Raw genomic sequence first — 18783 nt, forward strand, 5'->3', positions numbered from 1 at the left:
ACAAGTTTGAATACAAAGCTATTTTGGCCCCTCTAAATCTTTCTAATTTCCTTATCGCCGGTAGTGAATTGACATGTTTGTAACATTTTGTCTTCTAAATTTGTATAGCAACTCAATTTGATACTATACTACGAGGTTGAATACTCTCTGAGGAGATGACAACAAAACAAGTCTCGTTAAGTTTGAACTTAGCCACGGTAAAAAATCAGACTTAGCCACGGTCATAAATTATACTTAGCCATATTCCACGTGCTTACAAAGTCATGACGTGCTTACATGTGAGGTGTGTTGCGTTCGTGCTTGCATGCCTACACATGCACGTACGGTTCGTTGCATGCACCGATGCATCTTCGGTTAGCAATGCAATAGACGCATAGAGCCGAGCCCTGCATCGCCTCGCCTGCTGTAGGAGCCGAGCTCTGTACTGTGTCGCCTAGATGTGCTGTAGTTCCATTTGATCAGACAAATTTTTTATCTTAAGTATTTCTAGATTGTTTTAAGTGATCAAACAATACGTCACTGTAAAAACTCTAGAGTTAGCCACAATTCTCAATATCTAAGTCATGATAAAAATTAAAATTTGTTAATTTCCATAGCTCGACGCTAAGATCCACGACGCCGAACTCATGCCACATCCGCGCCACCCAGGCAACCACGTCAACGACACGTAGAAAATGACTCTAGACCTTGGCGCCAAAGCAATTGGCACCCAGACGTGTAAGCTGGGTGCCAATTTTTATGGCGTCGGGGTCTATTTTTTGAGAAAATCTTAAAAAAAAGGCTAAAAAAAAATTCGACCCCCCTTCTTCCCCTTCCACAGGCCACACAGCGTACGCTCTCTCTCTCGGCCGTCTCGCGGGGGTTTTTTCCGTTCCCCCCGCGTGCGCTCGCTCTCTCTCTCTCTATCCACCTCCCTCGCGGCGACGACAGGGCGACCGCCGCCGCCGCCGCCCTACGCCAGGTGCACAGGTCTTATCCGGGCCCATCGCCGGCGACGAGCACCCACCAGGTACGCCCACACCTTCGCCTCCCCTCCCCTATGCTATCCGCACTCGAATTCGATCTGAATACAAGCGTAGTATGCATGTCGCAGCATTTCGCCTACTAGCTTCGATTCCTCTCTGGCATAAAACTATCGGTGGACATGTTTACGGCCATGTCGTTTATTGGGTCCGCCCCTGATCCCCACGCCCCAGACCCGGAGACTCCCCCCCTCCCCTCGCACTAAACCCCGCTGCTGCTGCTGCTGGCGACGTTGCCTGATTTTTTATTTCTGTGTTCCGCAGGGGCGTGCAAGTCTGGAATCCTATCTGATTGGAAAATGGTGATGGCGACATTCTGCTCCGCACCGTCTGCATGTCTGTGTTTCTTAACTGTGTACACCGTGCTCACTCGTCGCGTCCTTGGGGAATGCAGGTTAAGGTCGAAGACCATGCCGAGGACGGCGGCACGGACGTTGATGCCATGGATCTCGGGGAGGCTGCTGTGGATCCGCTGCCTGGCTCGGTGCATGCCAGCTTGAAGGAGGAGGTGATGTGCTCCTCGACAGCTAGTTCTTGTAGGATGTGTGTGTTTGTGGTACATGCAAAATTATTGAGACATGCTTGTAGTCAGGGAACCATGTAAATTTCTGCAGTTGGGTGCCAGTTGCTAGCTTTGCTTGAGTTACACCTTGCTTTTTTTCTAGTAAATGAAGTTTAACCGATATCATGTTATCTTTAAATCTATTTTTTGTTTGGACCTTTTCCTTTTATTTGTTAAGCAACTAGCTTTTAAGACGATCAGTGGTGACTAAGTGTTCATTTTTAGTTTTGGAAAACCAATGTATATGATGTCCTAGTGCCAATCCAGAGTGACCTAAATGGATTATTTTATTCCAAATATGATCATATGATTTTGGATTACTATTTAACACCAATGAAGCTGAGATATTTTTTTGTTTTTTGTTTTTTCTAGTTAGTGAATATTTGGAGTAACTAGAATGCTAGCTATTAAATTGCAAACAGAGAGACATTATAGATTGACCAGAATAGGGTTATTTTGGTCCATCGAATCTGTTTTGGTAACGATACTGACATTATGCGCACCATGGTTGTTGTAGGATGTGGTTTTTTTGGTAGAGGCAAAATTATCGTGACAACTCGTAGTCAGGGCTCGTAGTCAGGGATGATGTAAATTTCTGCAGTTGGGTGCCAGTTGCTAGCTTTGCTTGAGTTACGCCTTGCTGTTTCTAGTAAATGAAGTTTAGCCAATATCATGTTTGGACATCTTTAAATATATTTTTTGTTAGGACCTTTTCTTTTATTTGTTAAGCAAGTAGCTTTTAATCGAATCAGACGATCAGTGGTGATTAAGGGTTCATTTTTAGTTTTGGAGAACCAGCGTATATGATGTCCTAGTGCCAATCCAGAGTGACCTAAATGGATTATTTTATTCCAAATATCATCATAATATTTTGGATTACTATTTAACACCGCAGAAGCTGAGATATTTTTTGTTTGTTGTTTTTTCTGGTTAGTGAATATTTGGAGTAACTAGAATGCTAGCTATTAAATTGCAAACAGATAGACATTATAGATTGACAAGAGCAGGGTTATTTTTGTGCATCGATTCTGTTTTGGTAACGATACTGACATTATGCGCACCATAGTTGTTGTAGGATGTGGTTTTTGTGGTAGAGGCAAAATTATTGAGACATGCTCGTAGTCATGGAATGATGTAAATTTCTGCAGTTGGGTGCCAGTTGCTAGCTGTGCTCGAGTTACGCTTTGCTGTTTCTAGTATATGAAGTTTATCTGATACCATGTTTGGACATCTTTAAATATATTTTTTGTATGGACCTTTTCTTTTAATTGTTAAGCAACTAGCTTTTAACTGAATGAGACGATCAGTGGTGATTAAGTGTTCATTTTAGCTTTGGAGAACCAACGTATCTGATGTCCTATTGCCAAGCCAGAATGGCCTAAATGGATTCTTTTATTCCAAATGTGACACTTCTAAGATTGCGGATTGCTATTTAACATCACTGAAGCTGAGATTTTTTTTGTTTCTCTGGTTAGTGAATATTTGGAAGTAACTAGAATGCTAAGCTATTAAATTGCAAACAGATAGACATTATAGTTTGATCAGAATAGGGTTATTTTGGTGCATTTATTCTGTTTTGGTATAGTCAGAATACTGACATTTTGCTCACAATAGGAAGGTCAACCGAGTTCTTCATCCGGTAAACTAAGATCACAGTTTATTGGAATGGGTTTTTGAGCCAAGCGGGTAGACAAGGTTCTCCAGAGACATGGTATGCCTTTTTCGACGACATGCCAATATATTTTTTTTCAATGTGTATAGTGATGTGAAACAATCTCCAAAGTCAAAGCCCTATGAACATTGCCTTGTACTCTATGAATTAATAATTGCATATAAATCTCATGCAGGTGACGATGATTCTAACACAATTTTGGAATCTCTTCTGTCCTATTCTGTAAGTGCTTTGCCGATTTCCTTGTCTATTCTAGAGTCCATTGTGATCCTCATGATGCTACTTTATCTGTATTAAATTCTTGATAGATAGCTGGCTTCATATCAGAAGAGTGCATGGTGCTTGTGTTTTAGAACCAATTGTTCTGCATAAGTAGTTACCTTTACATCTCATTCATTACACAACTCTGCTGTATGAAATAACGCTACAAGTCCAGTTGGATCTCATTGTCCACTGTGACTCTTTATATCCCTTTTTTTTTTGAAGTTTTCCTACACTTTTGCTAATTACTACTTAACTTTACTTTAAGAACCTTGAAGTAATTGGAATGTTGTTTTACTTAGCTGGAGTTTGTACCCTATGAAGCATCTGATCTATAGATTTTATGAAGATATTATTTGCATCCCCATGATAATCCTTTACTGGACCATGTGCATTGGGAAAGAGAAAGAAGGTATGGGCTTGAAGAATCTCTCCTTCCTTTATGTTACAGGACCATCAGCAGTCTGGATCCAAGTCATCGGGTTCTTTTGGAAGTTTATTTGATTCTGATAATGAAGAGAACAATTCTTCTTTAGAGTCTAGGAAAGGAATCAAAGACATCAAGGTGATCTCTTAGCAGAAGATATTAATCATTATCTTACTCATTTAGAACTTTTGAACCAATCTTAACAAACATCTCACTATCTCCAGCCAGAGCTTGATTCTTTCTCAGAGAAGTGGTCATTTTTACTCGGAACAATGAACTTTTCACAACAACAACAAAGCCTTTAAGTCCCAAACAAGTTGGGGTAGGCTAGAGTTGAAACCCAGCAGAAGCAATCAAGGTTCAGGCACGTGAATAGCTGTTTTCCAAGCACTCCTATCTAAGGCTAAGTCTTTGGGTATATTCCATCCTTTCAAGTCTCCTTTTATTGCTTCTACCCAAGTCAACTTCGGTCTTCCTCTGCCTCTCTTCACGTTGCTATCCTGGCTTAGGATTCCACTACGCACCGGTGCCTCTGGAGGTCTCCGTTGGACATGTCCAAACCATATCAACTGGTGTTGGACAAGCTTTTCTTCAATTGGTGCTACCCCTAATCTATCACGTATATCATCGTTCCGAACTCGATCCCTTGTATGACCGCAAATCCAACGCAACATACGCATTTCCGCGACACTTATTTGTTGAACATGTCGTCTTTTTGTAGGCCAACATTCTGCACCATACAACATAGCAGGTCTAATCGCCGTCCTATAAAACTTGCCTTTTAGCTTTTGTGGTACCTTTTTATCACATAGGACACCAGATGCTTGGCGCCACTTCATCCACCCTGCTTTGATTCTATGGCTAACATCTTCATCAATATCTCCATCTCTCTGTAGCATTGATCCTAAATATCGAACAAGAAGTTGATTTGGCCTTCAAGCAACTAGGTACCTACACTTTTGCGCAGTTAACAAATTTCTTATTGATTGTTCAGATTGTCCTCTTAGACCCAAACCGTACTGATTGAAACCTTAAAAAATATGTATTCGATATGGTTTGTTGATTTGATGCTGGCAGCAATAACAGCAGGATAGATTGGCTTCTTTGATCTATTTTCTCCTTACTAACCTAGGATTCACAGCTGCCTTTATAGACTAGGCGCCTAGCAAACCTACTAACAACTCGTATCCAACTAATCAATCCTATCTGCTAACAAACCTGAATAAACTAACAAAATAATCCCTTGTTGCCTAAGCTGCTGCTGCTGAACTGGTGTCCCTGTGTCCCCTGTCCAGGGCCCCCACTGCCATTACAGTGTTAGACATGCTTGATAAACGGACATGTTCCCAATATGCAATACAGTAATGCTCCATAATATGCTTAATTCAGGTGATGAAGCACCATTAGAACAGCTCGTGGACTTCATTGTCAATGCTCAATCAGGAGTATCCTCTGGAGGACCAGAAAATGGTGATGCTACAAATGAGGTTTATCCTGTTGCCTGTTTGTTTAATTCTATGTAGTTTATGTATCTGAATTACCCCGCGACACATAAAGTGACCTAGTCATTACAAAAGTCTTCTACATATGGATCTGCATTCTAAAGCAATATTCTTTGTAACATGTATCACTCTGCAACATCTGTTGTGGTGCAAACTGTAGTTACTTCTTATTAGTTTGAGGGTAGAACATTGCATACTTCTCAATTCTGAGTTGATGGTTCCAGTTTGTACCATGGTGTTTCTGAAAGGACTATATTTCATACATCATCCCTGTTCTGCAGTTTGCTTTCATGTTTCCCCAGCAATTTTTTAGACTTCCCTGTGTTCATCTCAACACTTTGTAGGCCTGGCTCAGTGTTGTTAAGGTATAACAGTCAAGCGTATTAGTTTAATATCCTAGTCTAGGGTTTCCCGTCTTGAGCCTCTCATGTACTCTATATAGTCCCTATCGGGCCTCAATACAATCATCCAATTCAACCACCTTGTCTTCGCTGCGCTCCCCATGGGAGGATCGCTCTGCTCCTGCGGCAGCTTTGTAGATCTACATTTTTTTTTGTCTTTATCATGCTCTTCATTCAGCATGTCATATAGCAGCATCAAGCCCAGTCCTTCCTCTTCTTCTTCAGCAGCAAGTCATCCCAAGGCAGATCCATATCCGGCAGCTGCCCCCCGCCTGTTGTGACTCCTCCCTCGCGGAATCATCTCCACCCACTATGGTCCGTGCATTGCAGATCAATCTTCAGGCCGCCATTGTGCCTATCGTCGATTCCACCTGGATTCATCGTCTGCCCTCACCCGTCTGTCCGTGTGGGGCCGCTTCATGCATCCACGGTGGCCTGAAGATTGATCCGCCGCTTCATGCATCCACGGTGGCCTGAAGATTGATCAATGATGCACGGACCGTAGTGGGTGGAGATGATTCTGCGGGGGAGGAGTCGCAACGGGCAGGGGATGGCTGCTGGATTTGGATCTGCCTCTGTATGACTTGCTGCTGCTGAAGAAGAGGAAGGCCAACGGCTTGATGCTTCTTGCATGATGTGCTGGACGAGGAACGTGATGAAGACTAAAACAAATTGTAGATCTACAAAGCTGCCCCCGGGAGTAGAGACGATCCTCCGGGGCGGGGGGGGGGGGGGGGGGGGGTGTGCAGCGAAGACGAAGGTGGTGGCTGGATGCCTGGATCACAAAACCTAGAGCTGTGGTACCATGTTACAAATAATGGGGACTGAATTGGATGATGTATTGAGGCCCAATGGGGACTATATAGAGTACATGAGAAACACAAGAGGGAAACCCTAGACTAGGAGATTACACTATTACTCTTAACTATTATACCTTAACAAGTGTCACGTAAACTGAGACGCTTGTTATTTTTCTGCTATTTCTCCTTCAGTTGGCTTACATCACCATTCCTTGACTACACTCGAAATATTTCCATGTTACACTGATCAAGAATGTTATGTGCTTTTCCTTGATTTTGGTACTCAATGACCAATGACTGCTGTGGATTTTTGATATAGTGAATATGCGTATTATGGTTGCTACTTCTAAAACTTAACCTCAAGAATTATAAATTAAAATGGCATTTTTTTCAGGGAAAGACTGAATTACTGTATGGTGTAATGGAAAAAACACTTAGCTTACTTCAGATGGGCTTTACCGAGGAAGATGTATCATCAGTTATTGACAATTTTGGTAAGTCAAGGGTTAAAAGATTATTGCTCATTTTTTTATGAGATCCTAGAATGTTTGTAATGGTACTTGTATACTCTTTCAGACCAGAGAGCAACTGTTCAGGAGCTGGCTGACTCAATTTTGGCAAGGCGAATAGCCAATAGCATTGAGCAGAAAGAGGTAACTGACTAGCATTTTATTCTTACTGCTGTAGGCTTGTAATGGCCATGATAAAAATCATCTCATGTGGAGAATCTTGTCCAAACTCGCATATTATGTCATAGCATGGTGCAGAATCTACAGTTGCCTTCCATATTCAAATGATGTATATGGTACTGGTTCGATGTTCCCTGATGTTTTCCTAGATTGTGGCTTGATTTGTTAGAACATGTATCTCTGTAACAACTCATTTCCATGGTCAATGAAACATTGCTCTTTAAAGCAGCTCTTTATAGCTATTGAAATTTTGTTACATTCTCTTAGACAGATGCTATGTGTTCTAATTTTGGCGTCTTATGCTTCTGTGCAGGTAAAAATTGAATCTGACTTTCTAGGCGAGGCAGAACCTGATTATTCTTCATACCAGCCCTCATACTCTGCTGCAAGCTATTATGACGATGACAGCAACAATACACGGGTTAAAAGGGCTAAGCATATATTTATCGACTGACACAGGTACCTCCAGTAGTCACCCTGGCAATCCATGGTCTATGGGGCACTGTGCAGGGACAAGTGATATGCATGTTAAGGTAGAACTTGAAGCAATGACACCAGGCCTCCGTGCAAATGTACAAGGTGACCTTGCTAAACCCCCATTTTTCTTGTATGGAAATGTGGTAGACATTCCAAAAGACACATGGTATCAACTCAAACAGTTCTTATACAATGTGGAACCTGAGTTTGTGAACAGTCAGTCCTTCTCCACTCTAAGTCGAAAGGAAGGTTACATTCACAATCTTCCAGTGGAGAAAAGACGTGTCGTGGTTCCAAAGTCTCCAATGACTATTGAAGAAGCACTTCCATTCACCAAACAGCGGTGGCCCTCATGGGATACAAGAAAACATATCAGTGTTGTTACTACAGAGTTTGCAGGGATTGAGCAGACATGTGAAAGATTGGGGAGCATGGTTAGAGAGTCAAGAGGAGTGCTTTCAGAAGCAAGACAGATGCAAATTATACACCAGTGCAGGGTTTCAAACCTTATTTGGGTTGGCCGGGACAAGTTGTGCCCCTTGGAGCCTCGTCAAGTGGAAAGGATACTAGGCTACCCGCATAACCACACAAATCTGTTTGAATTAAACCAACCTGATCGATTTGCTGCCATGAAATATGCATCAGACTGATACATTGTCATATTTTTTATCAGTCCTGAAAGGCATGTGTCCAGATGGAATAAGAGTGTTATCCATCTACAGTGGCATTGGAGGTGCAGAAGTAACACTTCATCGGCTAGGCATTGCTTTGAAATGTGTAATATCTGTTGAGGAATCTGAGGGGAATAGGAAAATTCTAAGAGGGTGGTGGTCGAAAACTGAACAAACTGGAATGCTAAGGCAGTATGGGGGAATCTGGAAGCTCAAAACACATGTGATTGAAGACTTGGTGAAAGAGTTTGGTGGTTTTGATCTGATTATTGGTGGGAATTATACTTCTTGCAAAGGTGGTACTACAGTAAATACGACAATGGGCATGGATTCCAACCGCTTCTATGAGTATGCCCGTGTTGTTAACAGAGTAAGGGACTGCAGTTGGACTCAATTGATGCGTCCATCTTTGATGAAGATCGCACATCTTCATAAAACTAGCCTGTAGGAGGATGTAGAATCATCTGATGTGTAAATGTAGGATGCTATGAGTAAACTTTGACAAGAGGATGGTACAAGTAAACTTGAGAAGTCTTGGGACTTGATTATTGCAAGGAATTGACTTATCCTTTATTCTGGTTTGTGTTTGTTGGTCACTTCTAATCTTTGATAATTATGTTGCTCCTTTCAAAATCTTTCAACTGCCTGTTTGTTTCTCCTCAAAAATTTCAGTTGATCTATGTGGATCATTGCAACTCGAACCATCTCATAGTTGATTTCAGCTTGGTATTTCCCAAAACAGATTTCTGATTAAGTTTTCTGTTCTTTTTTTTCTTGGACAAATAGAAGATTTCATTCAACTCAAAACACAAATTTCATGCAAGACATGAAGGTAATCCCAGGTTACCGTCTGGATTGCCTCTTGTCATGCAATCTGTGTGTGGCCTATGTGATTAGAGGAATAGATGCACTGGCTAGTGAGTTCTTAGCCTCTACTGCCAGACAATGTGCAATCATGTTTGTTTATCTTCCATTGCTTTCTAAAGTCTAGCCGGAATTTGTCTCCTGTGTTGAGAGCTGTGAAGTCTGCTCGCATTGGGTATTTGGCCTTAGTCCGCATGTTGTGATTGTTGAGAGCAGAGACAAGGACTTGATTATCTTTGGTAAACTGAAGAGATGCAGCAACCTGTGCCTTGAGCCAGATTGCTGTAGATTCAGCCATCAGAACATTGTACACCTCTCTAGCTTTTGCTTTGATGAAAATTTCCTGAGGTGATCAGAGATTGTGTATTATGTGTTAATATTCCTAGCCCAGCCAATGGGGTGTGCCATTTGGCAGTGATGCAGCACCTGTGTTCACCATGGCTTCTTTCTTTCTTTTTTGACACAGAGTTACCATGGCATTTTGGTCCTGGGTGAAGTCTGAAGAGGCAACTGGTTCAGCATTTGGGTTAAATCCTGGTTTTCAAGCCTGTACCTGTGAGCTCCTGCTGTGTTGTTCGTAGAGTATGAGTACCTGTCGCAGCTGTATGCAGTTCTCCTTGCTCACCATCTACAAAATAGGAAGGATTTGTACCTTGTACAGTGGCTTCCGCTGCATATGCACGGTGAACTTGCTAACATCTAATTTGTCTCCCAACCAGAATCTTGAGGTTGCCAACTAATGTTTTCCATGTTAAAGAGGAAGTGTTCTTTTAGCTAATCTTATTGAGGCCTTTGTGCTATGCTAGCCCAGTCTAACGCAGGAGGCTTACTGTGTCACTAACATCTGGGAACACCAGAGTCAATGCCAATGAGCCATTGCCATTGTGGCAGACTGGCAGATGTGTTGCCATTCAGTACATAAAAAGTGGTAAATAGTTAAATAATCTGTGGGCATAGCTCATACTACATTAACCTGGATACTACTTCGGTGTGATAACTGATAAAGAGTGTTTTGTTTGTCACTAATAAATTTGCTGGTACTTGTCGTTATATTTTTTCCTTTTCAATGTCATACTGAATATAATGAGTAACATATACTTGTAACCAAAACTTTTTCTTTGGATGTTACCAGAACTATATACCAATTAGAAAAATTGCAAATATTTCTTAAGCATCCACAGGACGCTAGGAGCACAAATGAATGAATAGCCTGAATCCATAAACAAATGTTGGACTGAACATCGTCATACAAAAGGGTACATCCTTGCATGGCGACTAGTACAAATCCAGGCAAACTGAATTCAGCGGCTCAGCGCAAACCGATACATGTACTCAGGGACATGCAGCAACACTCATCTACTTACAGAACCGCAGAGGATTTGTTACATCGACATCTTTTCATCTTTTTGGGGGGTAAGGGGAGTGATAACCTCGGACAAAAAATAATCACACATATTGCCTATCTTATACCACAGCTGGCAATGTCGATCTCCACCAGTTTCTTCTAACAGACGTTAATTTGGTCCTCAACTAATCTTCAAGCCGTCCTCTCAGCCAGAGATCACCACCCTACGAAGGCACATTGCTTCCGCGCATGCTCAGGGATCAACTTCACCAGGAAATCCATCGGCACACTCTTCAGCTCTGTTTCGATGCCACCAGAGTAGCAACATTGCAACAACATATCAGTTGATGAGTTGTTTCGAGGTTTTTTTATCAGCGCAAGCGAAGTCAGTATAACAGGTTTACCATGGGGCTTGAAATTGAAGAGAGGCGGAAGAAAGCGGCCATTCGGTAAGCGGGTGTTTGGATCCCGAAGTTCATCAAAGAATGGATGGATCAATGCTTCCAACTGTAATGAGTAACCAACTTGCAATAAATGACAATAACCAGGACTTCTGATTTTTTGAAGAAGTGTTTATATGATGTTTTAACTGATAAAAGCAACTTGTGCTAAATAATGCTTAAAGCAGTGAAAGAAAAAAAAACAGCACTAATAACAGGACAGTAAATGCCAACGCCTCTTTTTTGCTCAATAACGAAGTTACACTTACAGCAGTGGACCGAAGTTTTGGTGAGTACTGCAGAAGTCTGGACACGAGATCTACTGCTTCAGCAGGCATCCTTTTATGGAAGATCTAGCACAAAAAGACAGCAATGGAAGATGTCAACCTTGGTGGAGGTTAGGGATAGGAAGAGAGGGAGCACAATCCAATACAGCATTCCTACCTTATGCCATGGGTGAGCTTTGATTTGAGGGAATTTAAACTCGGTATAATTTGGATTCATGCACTTAATTTCTTCACGTGTGGGTGTGCCCAGAACCTGACAGAGAATGAGATTAAATTGGAGGAAAAGCTACGATAGGCAGGAGTTTAATTGGGATGAAGATAGTAGTTTACCTTGATGATTTCAACAAGCTGATCGACACCGCTTTCTCCAGGGAATAGAGGCTGTTAAGAAGAACAATTAGATTGTAGGCAGAGATAAGCTGGGGTAGTCCACTGATGACCCATGTACATCGAGTGATCCGTTACCTGCCCTAGAAGCAGCTCAGCGAGTACACAACCAGCAGACCAAACATCAATGGCTGTAGTGTATTCAGTAGCACCAAATATGAGCTCTGGAGCTCTGTAGTACCTAGAACAGATGTAAGAAATGTTTGGTTCGCCTTTTACCTAAAACAGTACAAAATAATTAGGCACACAACAAGGACGAAGATTCCTGTGAATATCAGTTGCTTATGACATACCAGAACTTTCGCGCTGCCGAAGTCACACAGTTTTAGCTGATGGGTATGAGGATTAACCTGTTACAGAAATAGAATTGCATTAAACCATCTGAAGCTGCGCTAATAACTTAACTAAAGATGAATTTCTCCTTTAATGTCAAACAGATAGAGATTATTACTATACCAGGAGATTTTGCGGCTTAATGTCCCTGTGGCACACTCCAATGCTACTATGAATGTATGCCAAAGCTCTACAAATCTGTCAATCACAAGGTTTTAGAGGTTACTATTATCATGCGGTTATGCTGAATCTGTCAACAACTCCCAACAGAGTAAGCTTTACCTGATACATATAAAGTTTTGCATAAATCAAAGGCATGCACTGGTTCATCTTGTTATAATGTTTAATGACACGATGAGCAGTCTCCGGTACATACTCAAGCACCAAATTGAGGTAAAGCTCCTCTTTCTCAGTCTTTGAGAAGAAACAGTGCTTTAGAGCCACCACATTTGGGTGGTCAAGCACTCGCATAGTTTGCAGCTCACGATTCTTATATCTCTTGTCTTGAAGAACCTTTTTTATAGCTACGGTCTCACCAGTTTCCAGACACTTGGCCTGTACAAGATCATTATTAGAAAAAAAGGGGGAAGGAGCTATTAGTCAATGAACTACGTGTAATACTAAAATAAAAACTGGACAACTCAAGTTGATAATGATTTGTACAGTAACAAACCTGGAAAACAGTTCCAAAGGACCCATGACCTACCACCCGCTCAGCCATGTAACTAATGGTCTGCGGTGCGCATATAACATCAGTAAATAGAAAGAAAGGGATCTTCAGTTCTCTATAATAACATGTTTTTTTTTGTTTAAAATACCTGCTTTGCCTGCCCATTTCTCCCATCAATGCTGGTCACTATGATATGACCAGGCTCCGCCCCATTGCCATTGACTACAATATCTTCAACGTCCTGCATTGTTTCCAAACAAAACCAAAACCAAAACCAAACACAAACTGAGCACCCACCAGAAAGCAATAATTGATGAAACATTTGGGGGAGATGAGATTACCTTATCATCCCTTATGCTCATATTGCCCAACTCGTTCGGAAGTCGATCTGCGTCACTGCTAGAACTTGTGCCATTCTGAAATCCCAAAGAAGAGCGCGCCACGCCCACCGAGGCCATGGTGCAACAGAGCTATACAATTGTGCAGCACAAACCACTGTCCAAGCCTCCAAGGGACTTCCCTAAAGGCGTGATGCACTTGATTCACCTGCAAAGAGCATGATCATGGGGAGTCAAAAAAACACACGACCGGGATGCTTAGCTCAAGAAATTTGTGGTTCAGTGAAATGTTTGTTGAAAAAGCACATTCACTTGCAGACATGTTTGTATTGGTAGATAGGCTTGGGAGACTTGACAAGGACAGACCAACCCCTTCCAAATCGGGAAGTCTCTTGACCCTAGCATGATCAATTGGAAACTCTGTTTGTCCAGATTTTACACAGTTCCCGAGAGCAATTCAGCTCTGATCATAAATGAACAAATCCCAGCAGAGTGAATAACATCTGGCAGACGTACGCATAAATAAATCACCAAAAAATAACGAAAAACGTTCTCGATCCATGTCACCAAATTCGCGCCAAAGCTGCCACCTTTCCCCACCAATCCATCTCCATTTATTTATTTTCACGTTGGCGGAGAACGAGGAAAATCAACACGAAACGAACAAGAGGAAACCATGAGAGCCAAAACTACCGCTGTTCGGGAAATCACAAGCAAAAAACGATATATAAAAGAAAAGAAACAAAAAAAAACAAGAAAAAAAGAAGAAAACTCTGGCGTCTCGTCTGCTCGTCCCGAATCGAGCGAACCAGACGCCCGAAACGGCGAAAGCGCGCGCCTACCCGCCCCACCACGCCACCGCCTCTCGATCTCACGAATCGCCAGCGGGACGGAAGGCACCTCTGCGGAATCAAACGCCCTCCCCCACCACCGCCCGCACCTCAATCGCCGGATCCAAGAAGAGACGCAGAGTGCGAGCACGAAGAGGAGGATTACCGCATCTTCTCGGCGCGCGGATCGGCGGCGGTTGGGAGTCGGGGACGGAAAGCTTCTCCCCTCTCCCTCCAACTCCGGCGCGGGGAGGGAGGATTGAAGAAGAGAGGTGGGGGCGGAATGGAGGAAGAAGAAGGGAGGCGACGCCGGGGAGGGAAAGACAAGTTATAACGCACAAGAAAATTGCAAGGCAGCAATAAATTCATTATTAATTGGTTAATTTATTTAATTAGAGCGGAAAAAGATGGAGTTTTTACTGATATATTATTATCTTGTCTGTTTGACCGTTGAAAGGTTCGTTCCAGCGGCGCCATTGCATTCATCCTCTCCTTGATTTGTTCTGGCGCCTCTTTCCTTTTTCTTTTTCTTTTTCTTTTTCTTTTTAGTATTAATTACTAACTCTTTTTCTTTTATACTTATTATGAATGAACTTGATTCCAAAAAAAAAAAACTAAATGTTGTACTAGTTTGTTCTATGTTAAATTTGATCGAATTGATGGCAAGGTTATCAACATTATAGTACCAAATAATTATATTATAAAGATATGTTCTATAATTAATCTAAGCATACATATTTTGAATCTATTTATTTAAGCCTATATTTAAATACGTAGTAAAATCTACGTGCCTAAAATGCCGAATGACTTGTAATAAATGAAGGGAGTAATATAATACAGATATAGTTATCTTTTAATAAATTTGATCCGAAATTATAATAGTTCTGATTTATAATAAAACTAAAATAATGTCAAGTTCCCTCTGACATTGATAGTAATAACTTTGCCTACTCTTTTTTTTAAAAAAAAATAGGGATGCATTTTTGTTTTTATTGTGCAATTATTGGACGTCTAGCTTTCCAATCTAAGGCCAGTCTCGATGCTAGTTCATGGGAGGAGATTACTCAATTTATATCTAGAAAAAAGTAGGAGTATAGCATATATGTCCCATCTTGTATAACAACGTAAATTGAAAGCATGTTTCCAGCTCACCTATTCAATGCGTTGAGATATGTATGTATTCCCAAACTTTTATGTTGGGACTTGTGTCACTGAAAGAGACGGCAAATTGAGCCATCTTCCTCAATTCCTCAAATCATGACATACATTCTAGAAAAATAAAGAAAAGTAGTGGCACCTATAGTACATTCTTAAGTATCATCTTAAGCCAAATCAAATTATCCACAGGCAGGTTTGTCGGTGAACCGGTCTATTTGTAGGTTTACGGGCAAATCCGCCCTCGTTATCATCTCATCTTCCCATTCGAAATAAACTTGAGAACATTTTATGCAAAATTGTTGACAAAAACTACCGTAGAGCGTAAATCTCCATGAAACGGGGGTATATTTTGTATGTTGAAGACTCATACACATACTACATGATTGAGTCAGGGCAGGGGGTTTGAAGTTGAAGCTGAAGTGAAGAAGAAACCAAATGATTGGCGGTCCGGCACAGGCTGTAATGGTCGGGGCATGGGCATGCACCCCACTCGGCCTCTTCCTCTCCTCTTCCTTCCTGCCTGCAAGCAGCTCAGCTCAAAGACAAAAAAAAAAAAAAAAACAATCCATTAGATACTACTAATCCAGAGATAAAAAAAAGAGGCATTCCATCAAATACTGCCTGTATAAATATATATAGATATATAGTAGCTAGGTAGGCCAGCCACCAGACTCATCACTAATTATCAGAAAAATCTTGAAACAGCCTTTTGGCTCTCTCTTTTCTTTGCTACTAGTTTATTGGGCCTTGCAATCTTATATCTTCTATGTGTTGTAAAGCCATCCTGCGAGTGCATCTACTCATTGATGCTTGGCGATCATGGCTGTCGAGGAAAAGGTTGGGATATTATACTCCTGCATACACGTTTTCTCATGGCACTTTTGCTTGTGTTCATAAACCTTTTGTTCACAAAATGAGCTAGCTGGTCGCCCATGCTCCTCTTCGGTTATACAAAGTTAGACCCTATTTGAATCCCATATAAGTTAATAGTTAGCTGCTAAGATCAGTTTTAGTGATCAATACTACAACTAATAGCCCAACTAATATCTCAAAATGGACTATTTAGCTAATGAAAAGTTATTAGCTGGTTTTTACTACTAACCATATATTAGCTAGAGGATACAAACCGACTCAGCTAATAGGTCAGCCGGGTTTAGGACATGTTCGTTTCGCTGAAAAGTCAGGCTGAAAAGTATTGTTCGCTAATTTATTGTGAGAGAAAAACTACTTATACTATAGCAGCTAACAATAATTAACTTTTTCTAGATCTAAACAGACCCTTACTAACCTTGATTATTATCTCCCTGTTTATTTGATAAATGCAACAAAATCTCGAAGGTTCAAGCAAGCATCACCGCGAAATTTTAAATTTCCTCTTTATTTTTAATTTCCAAACAACTATATGGGCAGGGCACGTCCCGTGCCATCCACTTCTGCCTCACCTACATGTACATACATCAGGTGAGAATACGATTCGTCTGTATTAGTATACTTATACTATACGTACATGGATGCATGACACGGTGTCCGACAGAGTTAAACAACTTCATGATATTTTTATGGGAAAATTGTCTGTGGACATCTAAAGTGATGGTCGTTTGCTGGCGGACACCTCGTTTTGAGCAGTTTACCAGAAGACACTCTGATTCGGTGAAATTAGGTTACAGGACACCGCAGACCGGTTGCAGCAGGTTGAGGAGAGAGAACAGCGGTGGAATGACATTCTTGCCCCTACCGCTTTCTTCTTCCTCTCTCTTTCTCTTTTTTCTATTTCCTGTCCGCCGCAGGGGATGTACCTGCCCAGGCTCGGCCACCTCCACACCGTCTCGCTGCTCTCCTCCACCGCCGCCTCGCTCTCCCAGCTCGTCGCCGACGAGTGCCTCCTCACCTCCGCGCCCACGCCGACCCCATCCTCCTCCGCCGCCGCCTCCTGTTCCGTCGTGCCGCTCTCCTCCACCGCCGCCTCGCTCTCCCAGCTCGTCGCCGACGCGTGCCTCCTCGTCTCCGTGCCCGTGCTGGCCCCATCCTCCTCCGCCGCCGCCTCCTATTCCGCCGCGCTCCACTCCTCCACCGCCGCCTCGCTCTCCCAGGCCGCCGGCGACGCGTGCCTCCTCGCCTCCGCGCCCGCGCCGGCCCCATCCTCCTCCTCCGCCGCCTCCTGTTCCGCCGCGGAAGACGCGCTCGTCTCCCGGCTTCGCTTGGGCTTCGCGGCCTCCCGTGTCGCCGCGCTGGAGGAGCGGCCCTCGCCTGCCCCGCGTGAGCGGTTGTGTCCTCGCCGCTTCTGCTCGACGTGGTCTGCGGCGGTGTCACAAGATCCCTTGGCCGCGCGGCGACGTGGTCTGCGGCGGTGTCGCAAGATCTCTGTAGAGTCCGTACCGCTCCGGCCACCTTCACATCCCTCCTCCCCGGCGCGCCGCCCGATTCGGCGAGGGATCCGCTGAGCCGCCCGCCTCACCGCGCCGTTGCGCTTGGTCAAGCTCGCCTCGGTGAGGCCCCGCTTGGCCGTCGAGCTCGCCATTGTACTGCCGCCGTCGCGCTCGCCGCTCGCGCCGCATTGGCGTGGGCCACGTTGCCCACTCTCGCTCATCGGTCTCCTTCCGTCCTCACCAGGCCTGTTGTCGTGCTCGCCCACTCACGCTGCACCGCCATGCTGCCCGCGCCAGGTCCCGTCCAAGGTTCGTCCGCGACAAGGTTGGGGACGGGGGGAGGGGAGGGGAGGGCGAGGTCCGCCGAAAGCGTCGCTGAGGGCGCCAGCGTGCGAGCGGCTTCCGCCCGAGCACCCGGCCCAGCTCCGTCCTACGTGGATTGCTGTGTGGATTGGCCCTACGCGTCAAGTGAGAGGGAGAGGGGCGGACCCACCTGTGGCTCAGGGGCACCGGATGTCCAAAACGAAATTTTCTCTCTCCTCAACTGGCTGCAACCGGTCCGCGGTGTCTTGCGGCCTAATTTCACCGAGCCAGAGTGTTTTCTGACAAACTGCTCAAAACGGGGTGTCCGTCAGCAAACGGCCATCACTTTGGATGTCCGCCTGACAATTGTCCCTTAGCCTGTTCGGGAGGTCGTAAACGATCGTGGATTATTTACTGCTGGCTGGTTTGGTGTGAGAGAAAAACACTGTTTCTTGCTGGAAATTTATATGTATGTATGTATACTAGCTACACTCCCTACTAACCATCATCACCGATCATAATAATAATCTCGATAAAATTAAACCAGCACGGATTCTTCTGCTGCCAGCGTAACTAACTGTCCAATCACGCAGCACTAAACTAGTACTAGTGAACATGGTCTAATCTTAAATTCTAAATATAAATCCGGCCGAAGCTGTGAATTTAAAATTTGGAAACGAATCAGGAAGCACGTAGGAGAGGCAGGCAGGAGACCAGGGGACCCGGGCCGACGTGGACAGTGCAGCAGCTGTTCGTCACCGGCGGCCGCTCACGGCCGGAACGGCGGCCGGTGGACCGGATCAAAGAATTCATTCACAAATCAGAACACGGCAGAGAAGTACGTCCGTGTTCTTAAATTGTTCTGTTTATTTATTTATTTATTAGTATTAGTACAAACAACAATTTGCCCTGATGGAAAATTAGATCATACTGGCCTGCCCTGGCAAGCATGCAGTCCTCAAAGTTTGAAGTTTGAAG

The 18783-nt window shown here is 43.4% G+C and overlaps 1 protein-coding gene and 1 pseudogene across 1 annotated transcript; one reads left to right on the top strand and one right to left on the bottom strand.

Annotated features, from left to right (window-relative positions):
• The first annotated feature begins 860 nt into the window (after window positions 1-860).
• On the top strand, window positions 861-9289 carry LOC136513870 (probable inactive DNA (cytosine-5)-methyltransferase DRM3; annotated as a pseudogene).
• Window positions 9290-10487: 1198 nt separating this feature from the next.
• On the bottom strand, window positions 10488-14300 carry LOC136513871 (shaggy-related protein kinase alpha-like). Its single transcript, XM_066507848.1, has 13 exons — window positions 14145-14300; window positions 13152-13356; window positions 12959-13051; window positions 12814-12873; window positions 12423-12695; window positions 12264-12338; window positions 12101-12157; window positions 11886-12026; window positions 11751-11801; window positions 11578-11673; window positions 11403-11486; window positions 11098-11200; window positions 10488-10992 (listed from the first exon to the last, which is right to left on the bottom strand). The coding sequence occupies exons 2-13, from the start codon at window positions 13266-13268 to the stop codon at window positions 10910-10912; spliced, it is 1233 nt and encodes a 410-aa protein (XP_066363945.1). The 5' UTR covers window positions 13269-13356; window positions 14145-14300; the 3' UTR covers window positions 10488-10909.
• Between the last annotated feature and the right edge of the window lie 4483 nt (window positions 14301-18783).

Source organism: Miscanthus floridulus, chromosome 16 (assembly GCF_019320115.1).
Source record: "Miscanthus floridulus cultivar M001 chromosome 16, ASM1932011v1, whole genome shotgun sequence".
NCBI lineage: Eukaryota > Viridiplantae > Streptophyta > Magnoliopsida > Poales > Poaceae > Miscanthus > Miscanthus floridulus.

Coding starts and splice junctions, on each gene's coding strand:
- LOC136513871 (XM_066507848.1), bottom strand. CDS start 13,268: ATGGCCTCGGTGGGCGTGGCGCGCTCTTCTTTGGGATTTCAGAATGGC. Junction 12,696..12,813: donor CCTTTGGAACTGTTTTCCAG/GTTTGTTACTGT, acceptor GATCTTGTACAG/GCCAAGTGTCTGGAAACTGG. Junction 12,339..12,422: donor CAAAACTTTATATGTATCAG/GTAAAGCTTACT, acceptor TGTGATTGACAG/ATTTGTAGAGCTTTGGCATA.